The following is a 23,010-nucleotide window of genomic DNA, read 5'->3' as shown; positions in this document are numbered from 1 at the left end:
GTACCCTGCCAGTAGCTTCATGAATTAGTCTGCCTAAGATCATCACCTCTGTCCTCTAAAACTGTACCAAAAGGACCTGGAGGTGTACGTTGACAGCCAGTTGAACATGACCCAGCAGTGTGCTCAGGTGCACAATAAAGCCAACAGCATCCTGGCCTGTATCAGGAATAGTGTGGCCAGCAGGAGCAGGGAAGTGATTGTACCCCTGTACTTGGCACTGGTGATGCCACACCTCAAATTCTGTGTTCAGTTTTGGGCCATTCACTAAAACAAAGACATTGAGGTGCTGGAGTGTGTCCATGGAAGGGCAACAAACAGGTGGAGGGCCTGGAAAACAGGTCTTATGAGGAGCAGCTGAGGGAACTCGGGTTGTACAGCCTGGAGAAAAAGGAGGTTTACATACCTGAAAAGAGGTTGTAGAAAGGTGGGGGACAATTTCTTCTAAATAACAAGTGTTTGAATGAGAGAAAATGCCCTCATGTCGTGCCAGGGGTGGTTTTGATTGGACATCAGGAAAAATTTCTTGACCAAAAGGGTTGTCACGCATTGGAACAGGCTGCTCAGGGAAGTAGGGCTTTAAACTAGATTCGAAGGGGGAAGGGGCTGAAACCAGTCCCCCCAGGCATGAGTCTGGGGATGATAAGCTAGAGCCAGAGGTGAAACCAGCAGCTCAGCTGAAGTGCATGTACACTAATGCACGAAGCATGGGCAACAAAAAAGAGGAGCTGGAAGCCTTGTTGCAGCAGGAAAGTTATGATGTAGTTGCCATCACAGAGACGTGGTGGGATGACTTGCATAACTGGAGTGCTGCAATTGACAGCTACAGGCTCTTCAGGAGAGACAGGCAAAGAAGAAGGGGTGGAGGGGTGGCCCTGTACATCAGGGAGGCACTAGATGCCAATGAGCTGGAGATCAGGGATGGTCGGGTTGAGTGTTTGTGGGTAAGAATTAGAGGGAAGACCGGCAGGGCAGACATCCTGGTTGGAGTCTGTTATAGACCACCCAACCAGGATGAAGATGTTGATGTTAAGGCAGTTAAGGCTGTCTCAACATCGCCTGACCTTGTTCTCATGGGCAACTCCAACCTGCCTGACATCTGCTGGGATCTCAACACAGCAGAGAGGAGGCAGTCTAGGAGGTTCTTAGAATGCATGGAGGACAGCTTCTTATCCCAGGTGCTGCGTGAGCCTACCAGGGGTAAGGCTATGCTTGACCTCCTCTTCACCAATAGGGAAGGGCTGGTGGGTGATGTAGTGGTCAGAGGGTGTTTAGGGGCCAGTGACCATGAGATAATTGAATTCTCAGTATTCAGTCAAGCTAAGAGGGGTAGCAAGAAGACCTCCACTCTGGAATTCTGGAGGGCAGACTTCAGGCTACTCATGGAACTAACTCAGAGGTTCCTTGGGAAACAGCCCTTAAAAACAAAGGGGTCCAGGAAAGCTGGACCTACTTCAAGGAAGAACTCTTGAAGGCACAGGAACAGGCTGTGCCAATGTGCCGGAAGATGAGCTGCTGGGGCAGACGGCCAGCCTGGATGGGTAATGAACTTCTAAAAGAACTAAGGGAAAAAAAGAGGGTGTATCATCTTTGGAAGAAACCCATGAAAAACTTAAGGATGTTGCTAGGTCTTGTAGGAAGAAAATTAGGGAGGCAAAAGCACATTTGGAGCTCAGACTGGCCTCTGCTGTGAAGGACAACAAAAAGTCCTTCTATACATTAATAGCAAGAGGAAGGGCAGAGACAACCTCAACTCCTTGGTGGACATGGAAGGGAACGTTGTAACAAAGGATGAGGAAAAGGCAGAGGCACTTAACACCCTCTTTGCCTCAATTTTTACTAGCAGGACAGAATGACTTCCACACAGCTGGCCTGCAGAGCTGGCAGAATGAGCCACGGAGCAGCATAGTTTTCCTCGGTTCCAGGATGGGGTATTTAGAGATCTCCTCAGCCTCTTGGATCCCCACAAGTCCACGGGACCAGATGGGATCTATCCTAGGGTGCTGACAGAGATGGAAGATGAGCTGGCCAAGCCGCTCTCCATCATTTTTCAGCAGTCCTGGCTCACTGGAGAGGTCCCAGAAGACTGGAAGCTGGCCAACATGGTGCCCATCCACAAGAAGGGCTGGTTGGATAAGCCAGGGAATTAGAGACCTGTCAACCTGACGTCAGTGCCAGGAAAGATTATAGAACAAGTCATCTTGAATGCAATAACACAGCACTTACAGGATGGCCAAGGGATCAGGCCCAGCCAACATGGATTTAGGAAGGGCAGGTCCTGCCTGACCAACATTATCTCCTTCTATGATCAGGTGACCTGCCTGGTGGGTGTGGGGAGGCCTGTGGATGTAGTCTACCTGGACCTCAGCAAGGCCTTTGACACCGTCCCCCATAGCAAACTCCTGGCCAAGCTCTCAGCCCATGGCTTGGACAGCAGCACTCTGTACTGGGTTAGGAACTGGCTGGAGGGCCAAGTCCAGAGAGTGGTGGTGAATGGTGCCACATCCAGCTGGCAGCCAGTCACTAGTGGTGTGCCCCAGGGATCAGTGCTGGGCCTCATCCTCTTTAACATCTTTATTGATGATCTGGATGAGGTAATTGAGTTGATCATTGGTAAATTTGCGGACGACACCAAGCTGGGGGCAAGAGTTGATCTGCTGGAGGGTAGAGAGGCCCTGCAGAGAGACCTCGACAGGCTGGACAGATGGGCAGAATCCAACGGCATGAGATTTAACACATCCAAGTGCTGGGTTCTGCACATTGGCCACAACAACCCCATGCAGTGCTACAGGCTGGGGTCAGAGTGGCTGGAGAGTGGCCAGGCAGAGAGGGACCTGGGGGTGCTGGTTGATAGTAGGCTGAACATGAGCCTGCAGTGTGCCCAGGTGGCCAGGAGGGCCAATGGTGCCATAGAAAGTTCCCCAAGACTGAAAAAAACAAAACTCTGTTGGTGGCACCAGCTTCTGAGCCACTTGTTCATTACAACTGCTGTCCTATTCTTTTCAGTATTCCTTCCTGCAACTAAGGGTATTGATGAAAAAATTACCTGTGCCCCTGACCCCTCAACCAGTCTTCCCAGAGCCTTGAAGTCCTGCAACCTCTGGTTGCAACATCATTGCTCCCCAGCTGCGTGACTGTTAAGGGATAGTAATCAGAGGACTGTACCAGACTAGGCAGCTTTCTGGTAACATCTCTGACCCAGGCCCCAAGAGAGGCAGCAGACTTCCCTGTGGGAAGGATCTGACTAACATATGGGGCCCTCTGCTCCCCTCAGAAGGAAATCACCAATAACAATTACCCTCCTCTTTTTTTTTTTTTTTAAGGGAACAAGTCCTGATGCAGGGGGTGGGCTGTTTGGCTTTAGGCAACACCTCCAATGGTGTGTCTTCTGTCTTCTCATTCACCTCACCCTCAACTTCCAGTGCCCCATATTTGTTTTGCAAGGGCAGCTGGGAAGGTGAGGGGAGCCATGAGGGTTTTGCCTTGTTTCTTCTAACAGGGATCTCTATCCGTTCCCTGCTGCTTCTTGGGTCACTTCCCTCTGCTAGGGGAGCCTGCAGAGCCTGGCTCCTCAAATCCAACTCCCTTTCACATTCCCGTACAGTCCTAAGTCTAACAACTTCTTCCTTCAGTTCAGCCACCAGATTAAGCAGATAATCAAGATGCTCACAGCTAATGCTGGTGTTACCCCCACTCTCCTCCATTTCAGGTGCCAGGCTTCAGCACTTTCTGCAGCCAGTCTCCTGGACACCTGCCTGCTTAAGTTCGACCTCAGTCTGGGTCGACACAGATCTCTTGAAAACAGCTTTGCAGCAAGTTGCCACCATCCCTATCCCTGGCCAGCGGACCTAACTGGAGAACAATTCAGGAACGAGCCCAGGTGACTCAGCACCTCCCTCCCTCTGGTGAAAGCACCGCCATTACAGTCCCGGTGCTGCCTCTGTGTGCTGCAGTTGCAGATCTGCCCTGGCTTGTCTGCTTGGCATTTAAATGTGCCGCTGCAGCAGTCTCTGCCCATGCAGTGCCAGCCTCTCAGGAGAGAAAAGCTGGCTCGGGGGGGCAAGGGGGGGATGTGCCACTCCACATGGTGTGCTGCCCCGGTGCTGCCTTGGTCTTGTTGTGACTGGAGTAGTTCATGTTTCTAGACATGATAAAACAAATCTACAAAACCCCTATGTACTGTCATATGAGACTAGATACCAGCTTAGGCTGTAGATTCTTCCAGAATGTCTTCCAAAGAGTATCTTCTCTGGATAATCACTACAAATCCCACAGAACTGCAGAAACTCAAATTCCTTCTGAACCATTTAATGGGTAGAAGGATATAGTTTCACATCATCACAGAGGATGCAAGGGTCACAATCACTCAACTCTCAGCATTTTGGACCAATTCCTGTGAATTGTAAAGTGTCTATGAGGGATGGTACGTGTAAGCAGAGAGCTCCTGATTTCATTTTCTGATGAATCAAGAGGAAGTTGATGCAACACTGTGAAATCCTCATTTTCTTAGCCAAAATAGAAACGCCTCTATGGGTATGCCTGCGTGGCAGCTGAATACATGACTATGGCTCCAAGTAGTTAAGGCTATCATAACTCCCACCCACAGCTTCTGCTGTGCTAGCAGTAGTAAGATACATTGACTCAGCTTTCCTCTTTCTGACATAATTTGGGTCAAATGGAAAGGATTTTTTTCTTCATCATACTTACTGAAAAAAATGTCAAAGAGATGACCTTGAGCATTCAATCATGAAATAATGGCATTATGCAAATTTTGAGTTAATTCTGAATTACCATCTCATTGTTTTGTTTTAAAACAAAAGCCTCTGAAAGTTACAAAAGGAAACATGGAGCTTCAAAGGAAAGAGATTTTCCTCCCCCTCTACTCTGCCCTGGTGAGGCTGCATCTGAAATATTGTGTCCAGTTCTGAGCGCCACAGTTCAAGAAGGACAGGAATTGCTTGAAAGAGTCCAGTACAGAGCCACAAAAAAAAATGATTAAGGAAGCAGAACATCTTTGTTATGAGGAGAGACTGAGGGAGCTGGGGCTCTTCAGCTTGAAGAGGAGACTTAGGGGTGACCTCATTCATGTTTATAGATATGTAAAGGTTGAGTACAAAGAGAATGGAGTCAAGCTCTTGGTGATGCCCAGTGACAGGACAAAGGGCAATGGGTAGACAGCCAGCCTGGCTGGGCAATGAAGTTCTGGGCAAATTAAGGGAAGAAAAGAGGGTGTATCATCTTTGGAAGGAAGGTGAGGTAACCCTTGAAATGTTTAAGGATGTTGCTAGTTCATGTAGGGAAAAAAAATAGAGAGTCAAAAGCCCATTTAAAGCTTAGACTGGCCACTCCTGTGAAGGACACCAAAAAATGCATTTATAAATATATTAATGACAAAAGGATGTTGATGACAGAGTATGGAATCAATACGGGCAACCAATATGATCTTAAGTATTGTTCAGTTTATTAAGGAACATCTACAGCTTATATAGACTCATAGAGCATAGTTGGCATAAGTTCCTTGGTTCCCCACAGGTGTCCACACACCCTACTGTTATACGTTATTGGTTAAACTACTAATATCATGCGAGGTTGTTGATCGACATGTGCTTCCTGTTATTCCATATATATATATATATCCATAGATATATATATCTACCAGTACCTTGCTTTAATTACATGCTGCTAGCACAGCACTATTTTGCTAAACTGCTAGCTACTTCTACACTTATGCTAAGCATGGCCTACCACTATGTCAGGCTCTAAGCTTATATTGCCAGATTGCTCACACCACCTATTGCTATGATTGCCACAAAAGCCCCTATGAGGAGAGGCTGAAGGAGCTGGGGTTGCTTAGCCTGGAGGAGACTCAGGGGTGACCTTATTGCTGTCTACAACTACCTGAAGGGAGGTTGTAGACAGGCAGAGGTTGGTCTCTTCTCCCAGGCAGCCAGCACCAGAACAAGAGGACACAGCCTCAGGCTGTGCCAGGGGAGGTTTAGGCTGGATGTTAGGAAGAAGTTCTGTATAGACAGAGTGATTGCCCATTGGAATGGGCTGCCCGGGGAGGTGGAGGAGTCACCATCATTGGAGATATTCAGGAGGAGACTTGATGGGGTGCTTGGTGCCATGGCTTAGTTGATTAGGTGGGTTGGATTGGTTGATGGGTTGGACGCGATGATTTTGAAGGTCTCTTCCAACCTGGTTCATTCCATTCCATTCCATTCCATTCCATTCCATTCCATTCCATTCCATTCCATTCCATTCCATTCCATTCCATTCCATTCTAAAAGGAGGGGAAAGACAACCTCCACTCCTTAGTGGACATGGAGGGGAATATTGTAACAAAAGATAAGGAAAAGGCAGAGGTACTTAACACCTTCTTTGCCTCAATCTTTAATAGCAAGATAGGTTGTCTTCCAAACAACTGGACCCTGAGCTGGCAGGTGGAGTCAGGGAGCAGCATAGTTCCCCTGTAATCCAGGAGGAAGTAGTTGCAGACCTCCTTAGCCACTTGGATGTCCACGAGTCCATGGGACCGAATGGAATCCATCCTAGGGTGCTGAAGGAGCTGGCAAATGAGCTGGCCAAGATGCTCTCCATCATTTTTCAATAGTCTTGGCTCACTGGAGATGTCCCAGATGACTGGAAGCTGGCCAATGTGATGCCCATCCACAAGAAGGGCCAGTTGGATGAAGCAGTGAATTACAGACCTGTCAGCCTGACCTCAGTGCCAGGCAAGATTATGGAACAGGTCATCTTGAGTACAATCACACAGGACCTACCGGATGACCAAGCGATGAGGCCCAGCCAACATGGATTTAGGGTCAGGCAGGTCCTGCCTGACCAACCTGATCTCCTTCTATGAGCAGGTGACCTGCCTGGTAGATGTGGGGAAGACTGTGGATGCAGTCTACCTGCAGTTCAGCAAGACTTTTGACACCATCCCCCACAGCAAACTCCGGGCCAAACTGTCAGCCCGTGGCTTGGACATCAGCACTCTGTGCTGGGTTAGGAACTGGCTGGAGGGCCAAGTCCAGAGAGTGGTGGTGAATGGTGCCACATCCAGCTGGCAGCCAGTCAGTAGTGGTGTCCCTCAGGGATCAGTGCTCAGACCCATCCTCTTTAATATCTTTATTGATGATCTGGATGAGGATATTGAGTCCATCATCAGTAAATCTGCAGATGACACCAAGCTGGGGGCAGGAGTTGATCTGTTAGAGGTAGGAGAGCTCTGCAGAGAGATCTTGACAGGCTGGACAGATGGGCAGAGTCCAACGGCATGAGAATAACACATCTAAATGCCAGGTTCTACACATTGGCCACAACAACTCCATGCAGTGCTACAGACTGGGGTTGGAGTGGCTGGACATGAACCAGCAGTGTGCCCAGGTGGCCAAGAAGGTCACTGGCATCCTGGTCTGTAACATGAATAGTGTGGCCAGCAGGAGCAGGGAGGTCATTCTTCCCCTGTACACCGCACTGGTTAGGCCACACCTTGAGTCCTGTGTCCAGTTCTGGGCCCCTCAGTTTAGGAAAGATGTTGAGTTGCTGGAATGTGTCCAGAGAAGGGCAATAAAGCTCGTGAGGGGTTTGGAGCACAAGCCCTATGAGGAGAGGCTGAGGGAGCTGGGGTTGCTTAGCCTGGAGAAGAGGAGGCTCAGGGGAGACCTTATTGCTGTCTACAACTACCTGAAGGGAGGTTGTAGCCAGGTGGGTGTTGGTCTCTTCCCCCAGGTAACCAGCACCAGAACAAGAGGACACAGTCTCAAGCTTCGCCAGGGGAGGTTTAGGCTGGATGTTAGGAGAAATTCTTCACAGAAATAATGATGGGCCATTGGAATGGGCTGCCCAGGGAGGTGGTGGAGTCACCATCACTGGAAGTGTTTAAAAAGAGACTGGCTGGGGTGCTTGGTGCCATGGTTTAGTTGCTTAGATTGTGTTGGGTGATACGTTGGACTTGATGACCTCAAAGGTGTTTTCCAACCTGGTTTATTCTAATTCTAGAGTGGTCATCAGCCTTGGGTGGAAGTTGAAGCACAGGAAGTTCCATGGAAATATGAAGAAAAAAAATTCACTGTGAGGGTGACAGAACACTGGAACAGGCTGCCCAGGGGCATTGTGGAGTCTCCCTCTCTGGAGGTATTCAAAACCTGCCCAGATGCATTGCTGTGTGATCTGGTATAGGTGATCCTGCTCTAGCAGGGAGGTGGACTGGATGATCTTCTGAGGTCCCTTCCAGCCCTTAACATTCCATGAGTCTGTGAAATAAAGCACATCAGATATCAACCAAAATGCTACTATGTTTGCCAGACTTGGCCCACAACTACTCAGTATCTTTTGTAACCTCATATAGCCAGTCTTGTAAAAGCCTCTTGAAAGTCTGGCTAAACTATGCTAGCTTTTTTCCCCCCTGCTTAGGAGCACAGGAGAACTGTAACCAAAGTGGCAGATTTCCAAGGTGACACTGCTTGATTAAGCATCAGACTGGGACAGCCAAGGTATTTTTATGGAACAAAAATACAGCTGATGAGTGGAAAGTGTGTTAGAAATGAACCCTGCATTGCATCATGACAAAAAGCTAATAGGTTGTTTCAAGTTTCTGTGTTAGATGTGACGTGGTTTGGTAGAAAAATGAAAGGTCAGTTAAAGAACAGAGATGAATGAGGTAGCTCTCACAAATGGTACAACATATAGGGTTATGTTCTCTAACACTGGCCATCTTACTACACTTTGTCTAAGAAGGTGCTATGTGAAGTAAATTGCTGTGGTGAGATTCCCATTTATCTCCACTGATCACAGAGGGAACCCAAACATTCATCCTATTTGCTTAGCTTTTACTTCTGGCAATTATTCCTCCTGCTTCAAGTTCTTTTCTTTACCCATGTCCAGAAAAAGACAAAGTAGAAATTCAGAGAATCTTAACTGGATTTAAGTGGAGGAGTAACACAAAAGATGAACTTTGTTGTTAATAAATGTGAAATAATTCACCCTGGGGACACCTACCTCAGCTGACACGGTGTCCTATAGAAGGTGTTTGGAAACACCTCTCTTCATTGACTGTACAGCCTATGATGGGCCCATGAACTATGAGGGACAAATATGACTCACAGGCTGAAAACAAGCAGAAGGCTGCTTTTAGGACAATGTACACCATGTATCCATGGCTCAGTTCAGATTACAGATTCATAGAATCGTTTAGATTGGAAAAGACTTTTAAGATCCTTGAATCTGTTAGCCCAGCACTACCCAGTTCACCACTAAATTATGTCATTAAGTGCCACATCTGCATGTCTTTTAAATACCTCCAAGGATAGTAACTCCACCACTTCCCAGGGCAGCCTGTTCCAGTGCTTGACAACCCTTTTGGTGAAGAAAATTTTCCTAATGTCCAGTCTAAACCTCCTTTGGTGCAACTTCAAGCTGTTTCCTTTTGTCCTGTTACTTGGGAGAATAGAATGACACCCACCTTACTACAACCTTTCAGGTAATTGTAAGACAGTGAGAAGGTCTTCTCCTTTCCTCCAGCCTATACAACTCCAATTCCCTTAGCCACTACTCATAAGACTTGTTCTCTAGACACCAGCTTTGTTGCCCTTCTCTGGACGTGCTCTAGCACCTCAGTGTCTTTATTGTAGTGAGGGGCCCAAATCTGAACACAGTATTCAAGGTGTAGCCTCAGCAGGGATGAGTACAGGAGGACAATCTCTTTTCTAGTCTTGCTGAACACACTATTTTTGATGTATGTCAGGATGCTTTTGGCCTTCTTGGGTGCCTGAGCGCACTGCTGGCTCATATTCAGCTGGCCACCGACCAACATCTCCAGGTCCTTTTGATGCAGTTGTAGAGGATGGAGGTGATGGTCTTAGGCAGACTGATTCATGAAGCTACTGGCAGTGTACCTACTTTGCATCTATGGTAAAGGTGCAAAGGTCCTATGTGCTTTGGAAACAGCAGTTTCCAATCTCAGCAGTTTCATAGAATCATAAAATTATTTAGGTTGGAAAAGATCTTTGAGACTGTTGAGTCCAGTTGTAAACATAACACTGCCAAGTCCACCAGCAAACCATGTCCTGAAGAACCACAGTCTACACATCTGACAACCTCCAGGGATGGTGATTCCATTAGTTCCCTGTGCAGTCTGTTCCAATGCTGGCACAGCCTGAGGCCATTTCCTCTCATACTATTGCTTTTCACTTGGGAGAAGAGACCGACACCCACCTCACCCACCTTGTATTGATAGGACGAGGGACAATGGCTTCAAACTAGAGAAGAGCAGATTTAGATTGAATGTTGTGAACAAGTTCTTTAGCATGAGGACAGTGGAACACTGGAACAGGTTGCCCAGAGAGGTAGTTGAGGCCCCATCCCTGGAGGTGTTAAAGGTGAGGCTCGACAGGACTCTGGGCAACCTGATGTAGTTGAGGATGCCCCTACTTACTGCAGAGGGACTAGGTGACCTCTAGAGGTCCCTTCCAACCCAGACCATTCTATGATTCTCACTGCAACCCCTTCTTTCAGGTAGCTAACAGTTTCCTGTCTGTTACTCCTGTCTTTTATCTTTTATACTTTGGATACAAGACCTTCCCAAGTTCTTTGCTGGGCAAAATAGGCTTGGGTAAGTTGGGTTGGGTAAGTCTGCCTAAGATCATCACCACTGTCCTCCATAACTGCATCAAAAGGACCCAGAGGTATTGGTCAGTGCACCCAGGTTGACCAGAAGGCCAAAAGCATGCTGACTTGCATCAAAAATATTGCTTCTGGTACTCATCACTGGTGAGGCTGCACCTCAAAAAAGTGCTTAGTTTTGGGCCCCTCACTACAAGAAAGACAGTGAGTTGCTGGAGCATGTCCAGATTACACTTGGATAATCAAGATTAATAGTCTCTCCATTACTTTTTGATGAATTCCTTCTCACAGGATGCCTTCCATGGAGAGCTGAGGTCTTAAGAGCCCACCACAGCCTGTTTTTGTGTGTTTGTTTTCTGAAAAAAGGCAGACTGTAAAGATGGCTAGAAAACAACTGTGCTAATTCAGATGAATGATGTCAAAACTGGGTGCTGGACTATTAGCCCCTGACTACACCCTGGTGAGCAGTTACTTTTACTGCTACATTTGTTATCATATTATGTTAATGCAATTAATATGCACAAACAATTAATGGTAATCTTCTCCTTGCTTAGGACTTCTCCCCCTACCCCGCAATCAGAAACCCAGTTTGCAAGGTCCTGAATTTTTTCATCGCTTGGCAATGGCTGATCTCAGAATGTGACCAAACTAGCCTTCATTTGCTGGTTAATAGTTAACATTTATTACAAGTGCCTGATAAATTCTGGGTCAGATCTCCTGAACACATTTGAGGGCTCAGAGTTAATGTTTATTTTAGCATGGTGAAAATATGAACCACTTATTTCTGTAGCCTCTTGTGGTTCAATTTTATTTCCAGCATGTAGCAAATGGGGCACAAGCAACTACTTGCCTCGCCAGTGAGACCTAATAAAAAAGCTGAACAGAAAAATCTCTCAGAAGTAGAAGACCAGATGGGAGGAAGCTACAAAGACCAGAATAATAAGTAACCACTGCTATTAGATTGTTCAAGACAGTTTAAAGCTAAATATCTATTCTTGTGTAAGTTTTGATACAGTTGTGCAGTTTTGGGCAAAAATCTTAATTTCTATAATAACTACTATCTCTACTTTTTGGGGGGTTAGTTCTAGTGTAGATTATACTGTATCCTGAAATCCACACTACTTGATTTCTGCTTTCCATTTAATTATCTGGATCACATCACTGTAAGTTTTATGATCCTTCACAACTGATGATGGAGAAGCAAGACAGCACCTACGGCTTGTTATTCAAAAGCTTGAAAAATAAAGCCATGCAGAGTTGTTAGCCCTCATGTGGTTCTAATTCATAATAGAGGGTGAGTTAGCCCAGGATTTGGGAATCCTTAGCAGCCCCTTTCTGCAGTCACCTCCTATACTGACCACATCTTGAAATCAGGGTGTCCCACAGAATGGACAAATAAGCTGTCATTTTCAACTCCTGAAATGCCATGGTTTTTTTTTATTAATGCTTTAAGACAAGCTGACCCAAATTTCAGTTTATATTTATAGGTAACTGCAGTAGTTTGGGGTCTGCCTCATAAAACTATTCCTTCCACAGAGGTGAGAAGGATTCAAGGGTGAAAGAGAGCAAGTATACAGGACCTCTTTCCTGGTAAATGTTGCAAGTGTCTGAGAACTAGTGGTGGTGGACTTCATGATTTCCATTAGCCTAGCCTTGTATTTAACTTCTGGCCTCCTCAAGGCAAATATTCACAGATGCACAGATTGTATTGGGTTGGAAGGAACCCTCAAAGGTCATCTTGTCCAACTCCCCTGCAGTCTGCAGGAGACAAAACGTTCTGCAAAGTAAGGATTCACTGAAAAAAACGCACAGATTAATTCCTTCATAGAACCACAGAAAGATTTGGGTTGGAAGGGACCTTAAAGATAATCTAGTTCCAAGTCCCCTGCTATGGGCAGAGACACCTTCCTCTAGAGCAGGCTGCTCAAAGCCTCATCCAATCTGGCCTTGAACACTTCCAGAGATGGAGCCTCCCCAGTCTCTCTGGGTGACCTGTTGCAGTGTCTTACCACTTCCACAATGAAGAACTTCCTTATATCTAACCTCAATCTACCTTCTTTCAAGTTTGAAACCATTACCCCTTGTAAGGCTTTGAGTTTCAAGTTGTCACAGCTTTTGTGACTTTGTACAAAGGTTTGTTGCCAATCTTTTCTCTTTGATGGTTGCAAGATGTACTTACAATAAATACAGGCACATTGTGAACTTGCATTCCATCTTTATGAAAACACAGGCTTTGACCTGATGCTTGCTGAAATGGATGGGTTTCTTTCTACGTTCTCTGAAGAACACAGCTAGGAAGTGTTCCCTGTGATTTCTCCATTTGTACTCCATTGTTTTTTATTTCCTTTTGCTGCTGCCCATCTTTGGTATGTTCAGAAGTTAGCTAATTTATAACCTTAATGAAATCCCCATAACAGAATTTATATTCAAGTCCATCCATCTTTGTTGAAGAATTTTAGCAAAGGCATCATTTACATATGCTTTTAACTGTTAATAGTATTCCTGAGAACAAAGAAAATACTTCAGCACTCAGCTGACCAGCAACAGGCTATATAATCAGGTCCCTACTTGCCATTTCACTGAGAATGGAAAACTTTCTACAGTCACCAATGCCTTCCAACCAGAATGGGTATTTCTATTTATTTTTCTTCTACTCTGTCCCATTCTATTTTTCCATGTATGTATTCTATAATGAAGCTTTACACTTTGTATCCTCTTCTCTTGTCTTTTGGACAGCCACCCTTTTGTTTCACCTTTTAATTTCAATTATTTTTTCAATTCAGTTTCATTTGTCTATAGTAAATTAATTTTCTCCTTCTTTTATTTAAGAATAGCAGCCACGTTATTTTATAGTGATCTTATCCGAGCTTCAGAGAATTACAAGCTTCTTTATTTGAATTAAATAGGAACATGCTCACTCCAATAATAATCTTACCTTAACATCACCAGGATTTCTAAAAGTGCTCTTTACCCTGTTATTTTTACTCCTTAACTAAAGCAGCTTTGACACAAGCGTTTGAAATCAAATAGATTATATCATATTAAATCCAGAATGAGTTTAACCCAGCACTTCTGTTTAACTTAGGGATTTAGATAAAATATCAACAAGCATTAATAATTTCTGCAACTTCCTCTATCTCACAGAAGCTGTTTACTCAGTATGATAAAAGGATACATGCAATGCACATTCTATGAAAAGAAAAATAAATCTCATCATAAAGAGAAACATTTTCCTTGAGCATTTTCCTTCTTCCATCCTTTATGATTCCAGATTTTCTCTCTGCTTTAAGAGTTTCTTAACCCGGGTGTGAAGAAAGATTGGGATACCTTATACTCAGAGCTGCTGGAACTGATCAGTTATGTGTCAGACCAAATACAGAACTGATTTTTTTTCCCCATAAGCAATTTGAGCAATGTTTCAGTGAAGCTGGCCTAAGTGCAAATCAGCACAGAAATCTGCAGTTACGATTACCTCCCATTTGCTATTTAAAGTGGAAAAAGCAAGCAAGAAATTTTTCAAATAGTATTTTCAGAGCTGAAGCCAGACCAGGCAATTACTTCAGCAGCTTGCTTTTATAAAGGGAATCATCAGCAACAGGTTTCATTTCTGTGGCAATGCCAGCGACGAGCAGTGTGAGCAATCTGGCAGTGCAGGCCTAGAGCCTGACATGATGGTAGGCCATGCTCAGCATAAATGCAGAGCCAGCTAGCAGTGTAGCAAAACAGTGCTGTGTCTGCAGCATGTAACTAAAACAAGGCACTGGTAGCTATAAATGTAGAAAGTTATCTTGGGACAACAGGACATGCACCTGCATCAACAACCTCGTTGTGTCATTAGTAGTTGGACCAATAATCTGTAATAGTGCAATGTGTGGTCACTCAGAGGGAACCAATGGAGCTATGCCAACAGGGCACTCTGAGTTTACATAAGTTGTAGCAGTTGCCTTGCTACGCACTTCTGCCTTTCCTATCTCCTGTTTCTTCTTCACTTTACTGTGCTATACTTGCACTACAGGCCTGCTCCATAGGCCTGCACCATCGGCCTGCAACACTGGAACAATAAAGGAACAATACTCGATCATATTGGTCAGCTGTATTGATTCCTATCTCCGTTGTCTACCCATTTCTAGGTAACTTCCCAGGCTCCCAAGAAACACAGCAGCATCTACAGTCTGGAAAGATGTCAGAACAGTAGCATGTAATTCATAGCAATTCTAGAAACACAGTGCTAAAGTGTATACTGCTTCAGCAAGCATCAGTCACATCATTTTTTTTTTCCATAACAGAACTCCATAGAGGGTAGTTGTATTATACCAGGAGAGAAAGTTTCAGTTTCAGCTGTGAACAGCAGACACTGTTTGTCAGAGGCAATTTCAAAGCATTTTTGCACTTGAATTTAGAGCAGGATTATGTCTACATAATTAGATGGGAGAAATTTTATTTTTTTTTTAAAGTGGCTGAAGGTCAAATCCCATCATGCTTATTCATACTTTGGCTATGAATAGTTCCACTGATCTCAATAAGAATTCTGGAGGAGTACCCAAGGTGAGTAATGATGAAAAATGTGGTTATTAAAGAAGAAAGGGCAAAAGCAAAACAGAGTAGTTTCGTAAGATCTATCAACAGCAGATTTCTAAATAGTGACATTGAAAATGCACTTGAAAGAATGACGCAGAAATGGATTCCCAGAACTACTGTGATGTAAAGAGGTGCACTGCAGAGTGGTGCACTTTATTCATAGATACATGCTTAAAGACACAGAAAAATAGGAAATTCTGAATGCACCATCTCTGTGTAAACTCTCTACAGGATATTACACTATGGCAGATATAATGATGTTGCCCTTATGCTGTGTTTGAGATAATTTTAATAAAATGTAGACTTGTTTTAGTAGGATTTAGGGCCTAGATATATTGTATAGTACAGTGAATACCTAAATACCTATCAACTCAGGTCGGAAATACTCTTTTTATCGCTTTATTCATTTTAGAAAGCAGTTCTCAAATCCTCTTTCATATTCTAGGAGAGAAAGATTTTTTTACAGATGTTACTGTTACTAGTAAAATCATCATAGCATCCTTTTTTCTGTCTCTAAACTAGGACTAAGAAAGGACTTCAAAATTTTATACAGTAAGTTTCTAATTTGAAGACTACAAACTTATGTAAAAATTTCTGGTACTACTCTCCAAAAACATGCCAGTATCACTTTTATTTGCATATTCTAAATTCTGCTTTGATCATCCTTTCTTCTCTTAATCTCCATCTTCACACATGTAAGTAGATCATGACTGTCTTCATACTCCTAGTTGCATTTATACTTCCTTTCAAAATATGTTCTATTATGCACCAATAACTGGTGCATCTTTCACCCAAGGGCCAAACATAGGTGCATGAAGGAAGAGCCTGTGAAGGATTTCACAATTTTAGGAGAAATCATTCTGATAAATTTCATTTTGCAGTGATCAGTTTACTCTTTAAAGGTCACAATGTTATCTTTCTGTAAAGGGATAAAAAGAGGACAGCTTTTCTTTGCTGTCTAATTCAATCAAATTCATTTGACCTTTAGCAAGCGCCCAGAGGAGAAGTGCCCCTTTGCTGTGCATACTGACAGTATGGGTGGGGAGGACTTCAAAGAGGAAGGTAAAAAAGGGGATCACAATGACTTGTCCAGCCAAAAGGTGAAATAAAAGTGTAGCAACATGGCTAGAGGCAGGACAAAGTGCAATTCCTGACTGGATGAGATTTTGCCCTGAGGCGAAGTTGTCTGTGACACTCTATAATGGCCTTTTCTTTCTGACCAGGAAAAATGCTGGCAGGCTTGGCACAACATGAATTTCTTCATAGGGAATAGCTATGGCTCACAGCTGAGAGAAATTCCTTAAAAATAGGGTATAAAATGCAGAAGATACTTGATACGCATGAATGTCAGTAGTGATGAAGTGGGCTCTGCTGAAAACAACTCTGTTCTATATGTGTTACTTTTTTAATCATTCTCATGACAACAGTATTGACCTTGCAAATAAAAATACAGTACTTCCAGTTGGCACAAGCCTGTGTCATGAAATAACTTCACTTTTAAAAGTTACAAATTGTATTCCCTTGGGCTCACAAGTCACTAGAATCGTGCCATCTGACTCTGCCAAACCTGCAGGCAGATTCCCATTTGTGGGGTGCTGCAGTCCACTGGACACAAACAATAACCTTTTGGAGTTTATAAAGACTAAAGCAAATGTGTTTTAATACCAGCTAATTTGCCCCAACCCTTTCATGATGCTGGGAAGAGTAAAAAATATTTTTATATGCCACAATCCTGTAACTTGCTGTAGGCATATAGACTTCTATATATATCTATGCACAGTGTTCTATTAAACTCCAGGAATGTGATAGAACAGTAGGATAGCCTTGGGTTGTCATGTGTTAATAGAGTCTGATTAGACTGTAAAATGATGCAGTTATAAAAAATAAATCAATGTGAAACTCACATTTTTCACTTACCAGAACTTCTTGCTTTGTGACCACTTTGAATCACAATTGCTTACTTTCCAGTCAAGCCCTTACTCCTGTATTTCCATATCATTTGGTGAGTACATCCACACTAAGCACCCTGAAATTCAGGACAAAAAAAAGTCTTTTGTTCTTTCACATATCAGAAAGTCTAGAAAAACTAAAGCACTGATTCCTTTATACAGTAAAATATATCAGTCTAGATGAGTACAAAGTATTGGAGGACCTGGATGATTTTGGTGAATTGGCAGTACTAGTGAAGACAGAGATGAGCTGGCTGGCTTGTGGCATGGACACAACAGGGCTACTCCCTCCACACATTGCCAGCTGCCAGCTGTTCAGAAACTCAGACTCCTTGCTGAAGAATGCTGGTTTGAAAACTTGACTCAGAGTTGAGCAGTGAAGGCTAAATTAACTTCATATAGAAGTCATGGGTGGAGAGTTCCTCCTGAGCCCCTATTTTCTTCTGTATCTCTAGCATCTGTAGGATCAGCTCTACAACAGCTCAGTGACTGTATGTACAGCTCAGTTTGCCTCATGGTTCCCATCTCAAACCTTCTTTTCAGATACATACATAGAATAGAATACATAGAATAAACCAGGTTGGAAGAGACCTTCAAGATCATCGTGTCCAGGGCAGATTGTAATCATCCAGGTCAGGCTATTCCCTGATAAGGATTTCTGAAGCTGGTTTATTTACCCATCTTATTTTCAGTGAGCTGTGATTTGGATATCTACCAGGCAGAAGTAATATAGTGATACACTTGTTCAATCCTGATGAAAGAAAACAGTCCTACAACTCGGGTACTGCAAGAGCTGCAAGGTTTGGAGAGGGGTCAGAGCAGGGACACCTGCCAAGGGGAAGCAAAGGCCTGTGCATCTCACCTGGCATGAGCAACCAAGCTGCCCAGCTAAAGCCCAGTGGTCCCAACCATAGAGTGTCTCATAAGATCTCCTCTACACAAGTGCTTATCATAAAACTACCAGAAAACTACTGTCATTTCAGCTAGTTTTTTTCATGAGCTCATCCATCTCAATTGGCTCAGAGAAGGGTCAAGCAGAAGCCAGTGCCAAAACAAGGAAAGGAGTAGGAAAAGGAGGAGAAAGGAATGGAACCCTAGAGAAAGCAGATAAACTTATGATTTGATGTGTAGGACAGTTTCCCTTGCTTAGGGCTTCTAGGTTGTGGACTGTTTGTAGGCTGAAGAGGAAGAACCTAGTCTATGTAAGGATAAATAGGCAGAGAAGTGGCAACATGATGTTTCAGGCTCTGTAGCCTAAAAGAGAGTGCCTTGAGAGTGTGCTGTAGTTAGGGCTGTCTGGAATGTGATGAATACAAATGTTTCTGTTTAATGAGCATGCACACTCATTTAGGAAAAAGAAGTCATAAAGGAAGGCAATACACAAAAACAAAGCCAGAAATTGCCATGCTTCAGACTGCTACCTGTTCACAGCTTTTACAGTGACTCATTCCTTGCAAAGAGGTCCAACAAATAAACCACTGGAATGCCAGTATGTTTTGAGGATGATGAATAAGTCTCCTTCATTGCCCGTCTGTTTTGTTTGTAAGGTCTTCTCTAGAATTCACTGGATAACTGAAGCACATGCCTCTATTTTAAATGCTGTTTAAAAAGCAGAGTATTTCTTTCAGTAGTTTGTACCTCTTTTACCATTATCAATAGTCCTACTGAGGTCCCCTGTGATATCTCCAGAAAGTGATCCTCTGGTCATGGAAGTTTAACATCCTACAAAGATGGAATGAAGTGCTCAAAACCAAAGTGACACATTTGGGGCAGCAATTAGCACACCTTCAACCACTTGCTCAATTTGTCTCCAAAGGATTGGCTCAGCAAAAATCTACCCTGCTCCGTGACAAATATTTTATCCCGTGTGGACTTACAAAATACTGTTAGTCTGGAGATCAAACGGGGCCCACAGACAGAACAATATATAAAAATAGCGAGGGAAGGCTGGCAAGAAAGTAAATAAACAGGCTCTAATTTTCTCCTGCAAAATTAGGCAGCTTTTACACTGTAGAAGACGAGAAAGGTTGAGTTAGTCTGATGCCAGTACAGTCATTATTGGCTTAGGATTTTGGCTGACATTCCTGTTCTGGAGGGGTACAAGGCTGACATTCCCATTCTTGAGGGGTTTTACTGTAGCACGGAAATTGGTGGGAAACTTCATATTGCCTCCATAAGCTAGCCCAAATGTCAGAATTCCAGAACACTTTTGAGACTGACCATGGTGACCACATCACCATGCTGTCAGGAAGGCTAACAACCAACCTCACTGTAATTAAATTGTGTCCTCAGATGCTCTAAAGTGAGTAACATGTGAACCCAGACAATCTGTGCAGCCTGTGCTACCCAAACAGTAAAGTATTCCATGTCCCTTCCTATCAAGCAACTTTTGACCTCCTTCATGCCCATACTTGCTGCGCTGGAGATCTGCTACAGACAACTCAATGATCTGGGGAAATTATCTTGCAACAGGCCTATGCATCTGAGGGCTAGAGAGCAAATTACAGGCTTAATGTTTTCCCAAATATTTTCACATGCACTCTGTTATTATCTATATTGCATTGTAGACTATCATGAGCCATTTGACTTGAACAACAGGCGACTTAAATTGTACACTGCAGATTGGAGGTCATTCCTACATGGAGACGGCAGCAGCAATAACCAAACACTGCACTGTGCTGAGCAAACATGTTCTCTTGAGGTCAGTGGAAGCTCAGACTGCTGAAAACTTCACAGGCTGGTATTTATGGGCTTGCTTCAGGAGTCCTTCCATATACCTGGGCCCATGCCACCATTTTCCTGAATTCTCCCAAGGACCAGAAACAACGCACAGTAGTCTCCCATTTTATTGCATACCATTAGTAGGAGTAGATTACCCTGGAACAGAGATCATTCTTTATGCAAGTGGTGAATGGGAGGTGCATAGAAGCAGATAAATGCACACCCCTGTGTCAGAGCATTTAGCTGTGGTACCAGGGCCAAATGAACACTAGGCCTGATGGATTTCTCATCTCATTTAGCTAGGCTATAGTTAAAATACAAAAGTAATACATTGCCATCAGTGAAAGTTGGCTGGTGACACTTCCAGGAGAGTCCCCTGTCTCACTGACCTCTGCTAGCTGGAAGTGCACATACTCAAAAGTGTGAGGCTGTGGGTATCTGTTTCAAGAAACTGTAGAAAAAATATTTGTGAAGGGAGCTGTGCTCCCTTTTTATAGTGTGTGTTACTTATTAACAAAACCTAAAATCCCAGCTGCGTTTTCACCCTATAACTGAAAAATGTTTTGTGTACTAGCTTGCCTATATCACTGTAAGAAACTATTGATATCCATTTTGGACACTAGAAGAAAGATCTATGTTTCACTAGTACATGAAAATAACTCAAGTACAGCAGAATCTTGGTAAAATACAGAAACAACTGTTGAAAGTGCTTTAACTACTATGATTTGGTAACAGAAGCACTGCTGCAAATCAATAATCCTACTGAAGCTTTTAGGTATTTCTTTTATTGTGTGGACAGTAAATCAATGCATAAGGTGAAAAGAGGTACACTTGAGGGTCCTTTTACTGGTTCAGATTTTCATGGTCTACACTTTTTGATAGAAAATTACTCTTTTCACTGATGTGGTGCCTGCCATTCCAGAAGGTGCAACTTATATTGCACATGGAAATTTGCAAAGAGAACATCTTATCTTTTTATACATTCATACCAGGCACCCAGAAGAAACCTACTTGGTTTGCACTCTCTCAGAGAAGCACTTTGATTAAATGAATTTCTTCTTCCCAGCTCTGGGACTGAGATGGGAATCAGAGGTGAAGGCTGCACACATTTTTCCAAGTAATTTAACATTGTCTGTCTTCAGGTATCCCCAATACTTCAATATCTGGTAGGCATCTGATTCTGAACTGAAATTATGTATCACCAGGTACAGCTGCAAAACCACCAATCTGGGCAGTAACAGTGGAATAAGCAAATTTAAGTGGGCATGGCTTAAAAAAAGTACACAACCAATCTGTCACACAGCTAATTCCTTTTCAGTAAGTAAATTAAAAAAAAAATCTAAGCATTTATGAACTGTGACACCTAGACTGGTGAAAGAAATCCTAACAGTTTCAACATGAGACATGCAAGAGTCAGTATGGCTGTTTGTTATGAAACATGCTGCTATCTGAGTGCTTTCAAGTGGAGAGGGAGAGAAAACTGGTAACTTCTCTCAAAAATACCTTAACATTTGTTTAACTGTTACTTGATCCACTCATTATCCCTTTCCTTGCCTAAACTTTCTGGCATCTTAATATCCTATCCAAATGTTTTCTGGATTTGTTTAGCATGAAGACAACCAAAGCCAAAAGGATAGGCTAGACCTCAAGGTAACATAAATGATTGCAATCCTGACACCTGAACTGGAATTAAGATGAGTTACAGCATCTGGGCAGCTGCTTATGAGTAGATCTGCCACTGGTAAAATAATCCCTGATGCCTCCTCCTGAAAAACCTACCTTTCACCAAGGCAAAAGCGTTTGTCTGGCAACTGTCACAGCTCCGCGGGATATCCCTATTTTGGAGCCACATTCTGCCACTCCATGTACGCCTTGGGAGAGGAGCGGGAGGAGTGAGCTTTCCCCCGGCGCTCATAGAAGAGCTGCGAAGCCGGTGACTTTGCTGTCGCCAGCTCGAAAGATTGGCAGCTTGGGGCATCAGCACCCCACACCCGAAAGCTCAGCCTGGCCGAGCTCGGCTCTCGCAACGCCCGCGGGCGGCAACTTCCCAGCAGCCCGCCAGCAACTCCCAGCTCCGCCGGGGCAGCGCTCAGACGAAGGCCCGGGGGGCGGTGGTATTCGCAGAGCGCCAGCCGCCTCCCGACCGGCGTCTCCTCCCCGTGGCGCCGGCGGAGGGGGCGGGGGCAGGAGGGGGGCCAGGCTGGGGATAGGAGGAGCCTGAGCTGGAGCTGGATCGCGGCGGAGTACCAGAAGTTTGTGCTGCTGGCGGAGGGCGGCTCTCGTTCCTCGTCCCGCCGCTTCCGGGGCTCCGCCGTGCTTGGCGGAGCGGGCCGGCGGGCGCCCGGGAGAAGGAGGCGGGTGGGCGGGCGGGTGGCAGCCGGCAGGACGAGCCGCACCGAGCAGCGATGAAGAAGCCGGACGGGAAGGTGGTGCTGCTAGGGGACATGAACGTGGGCAAGACCTCCCTGCTGCACCGCTACATGGAGAGGCGCTTCCAGGAGACGGTCAGCACTGTCGGCGGCGCCTTCTACCTGAAGCAGTGGGGTCCCTACAACATCTCCATCTGGGACACGGCAGGTGAGGCCCGCGGCGCGGCCCCTCTCCCTGGCGCGGTGCAGGGCGGCCTGGAGGCGCGGGGCGTCCGGCCCCGCCGGCTCCCGGTGTTTCCCGACGGGAAGCTTCTTCAAGAAACTCGCGGGCTGTTCGCCGGCCGGCTGCCGCTGCCCCGCTCCTTCGGTCCTTGCGCCTCCGCCGTCTCGCGCGGGGACTGCCCGGCTACAGCGTCCGTGGTTTGGTCTCCGTGTGTATGATTTTCTTTTCTCTGGTTCTTTTCTCTGTTCTAATATAAGAGCTAGGTCGGGTGACCTCGATCGCGATAGGTTCGCCTGTCCCAGGAGCTTGGCACAGGGGATGGAGAGGTGAAGCCCGCTTGGCTCCGGCGCGGGGATCCCGGACCGGGAAATCTTCCTTGGGCGCTCAGTCCTCAGAGCTCTATGTAAAGTCAATCGCCCAAAACAAATGGTTTGGCAGTAGAACAAAGTCTGAAGAGAAACGCATTTATGAAGGACCAAAAGGGGCCTCCCAGCTGCCAACCTCTTGTATATTTTGCTTCACTTTACAAAAACATGAATGCCCAGAG

General features: G+C 44.8%; 1 protein-coding gene and 1 long non-coding RNA gene across 3 annotated transcripts in view; one reads left to right on the top strand and one right to left on the bottom strand.

The window, feature by feature from the left end:
• The window catches only part of LOC137460818 (uncharacterized), a 31,332-nt gene extending 9,488 nt beyond the window's left edge, over positions 1 to 21,844 (bottom strand). The window contains exons 1-3 of one of the 2 annotated variants that reach the window (XR_010993124.1): positions 21,651 to 21,844; positions 17,119 to 17,227; positions 7,708 to 8,255 (exon numbers count right to left, since the gene is read on the bottom strand). This is a non-coding gene — a long non-coding RNA (uncharacterized lncRNA). Of the gene's footprint in view, positions 1 to 7,707; positions 8,256 to 17,118; positions 17,228 to 21,650 lie in introns of those variants that run through there. The other variant, XR_010993100.1, reaches the window with a different exon arrangement.
• Positions 21,845 to 22,101: 257 nt separating this feature from the next.
• RAB20 (RAB20, member RAS oncogene family) overlaps positions 22,102 to 23,010 on the top strand; it is a 33,637-nt gene continuing 32,728 nt past the window's right edge. Inside the window, exon 1 of the mRNA XM_068170450.1 lies at positions 22,102 to 22,448. Coding sequence (XP_068026551.1) covers positions 22,277 to 22,448 — 172 coding nt within the window. The 5' untranslated portion in view covers positions 22,102 to 22,276. The remainder of the gene's footprint in view (positions 22,449 to 23,010) is intronic.

The sequence above is a fragment of the Melanerpes formicivorus genome, unplaced genomic scaffold (genome assembly GCF_026170545.1).
Source record: "Melanerpes formicivorus ecotype bairdi unplaced genomic scaffold, bMelFor1.0.p_v2 SCAF_1, whole genome shotgun sequence".
Taxonomy (NCBI): Eukaryota; Metazoa; Chordata; class Aves; order Piciformes; family Picidae; genus Melanerpes; species Melanerpes formicivorus.
The sequence above is the reverse complement of the archived record's forward strand: the minus strand, read 5'-3'. Positions and strand labels throughout refer to the sequence as shown.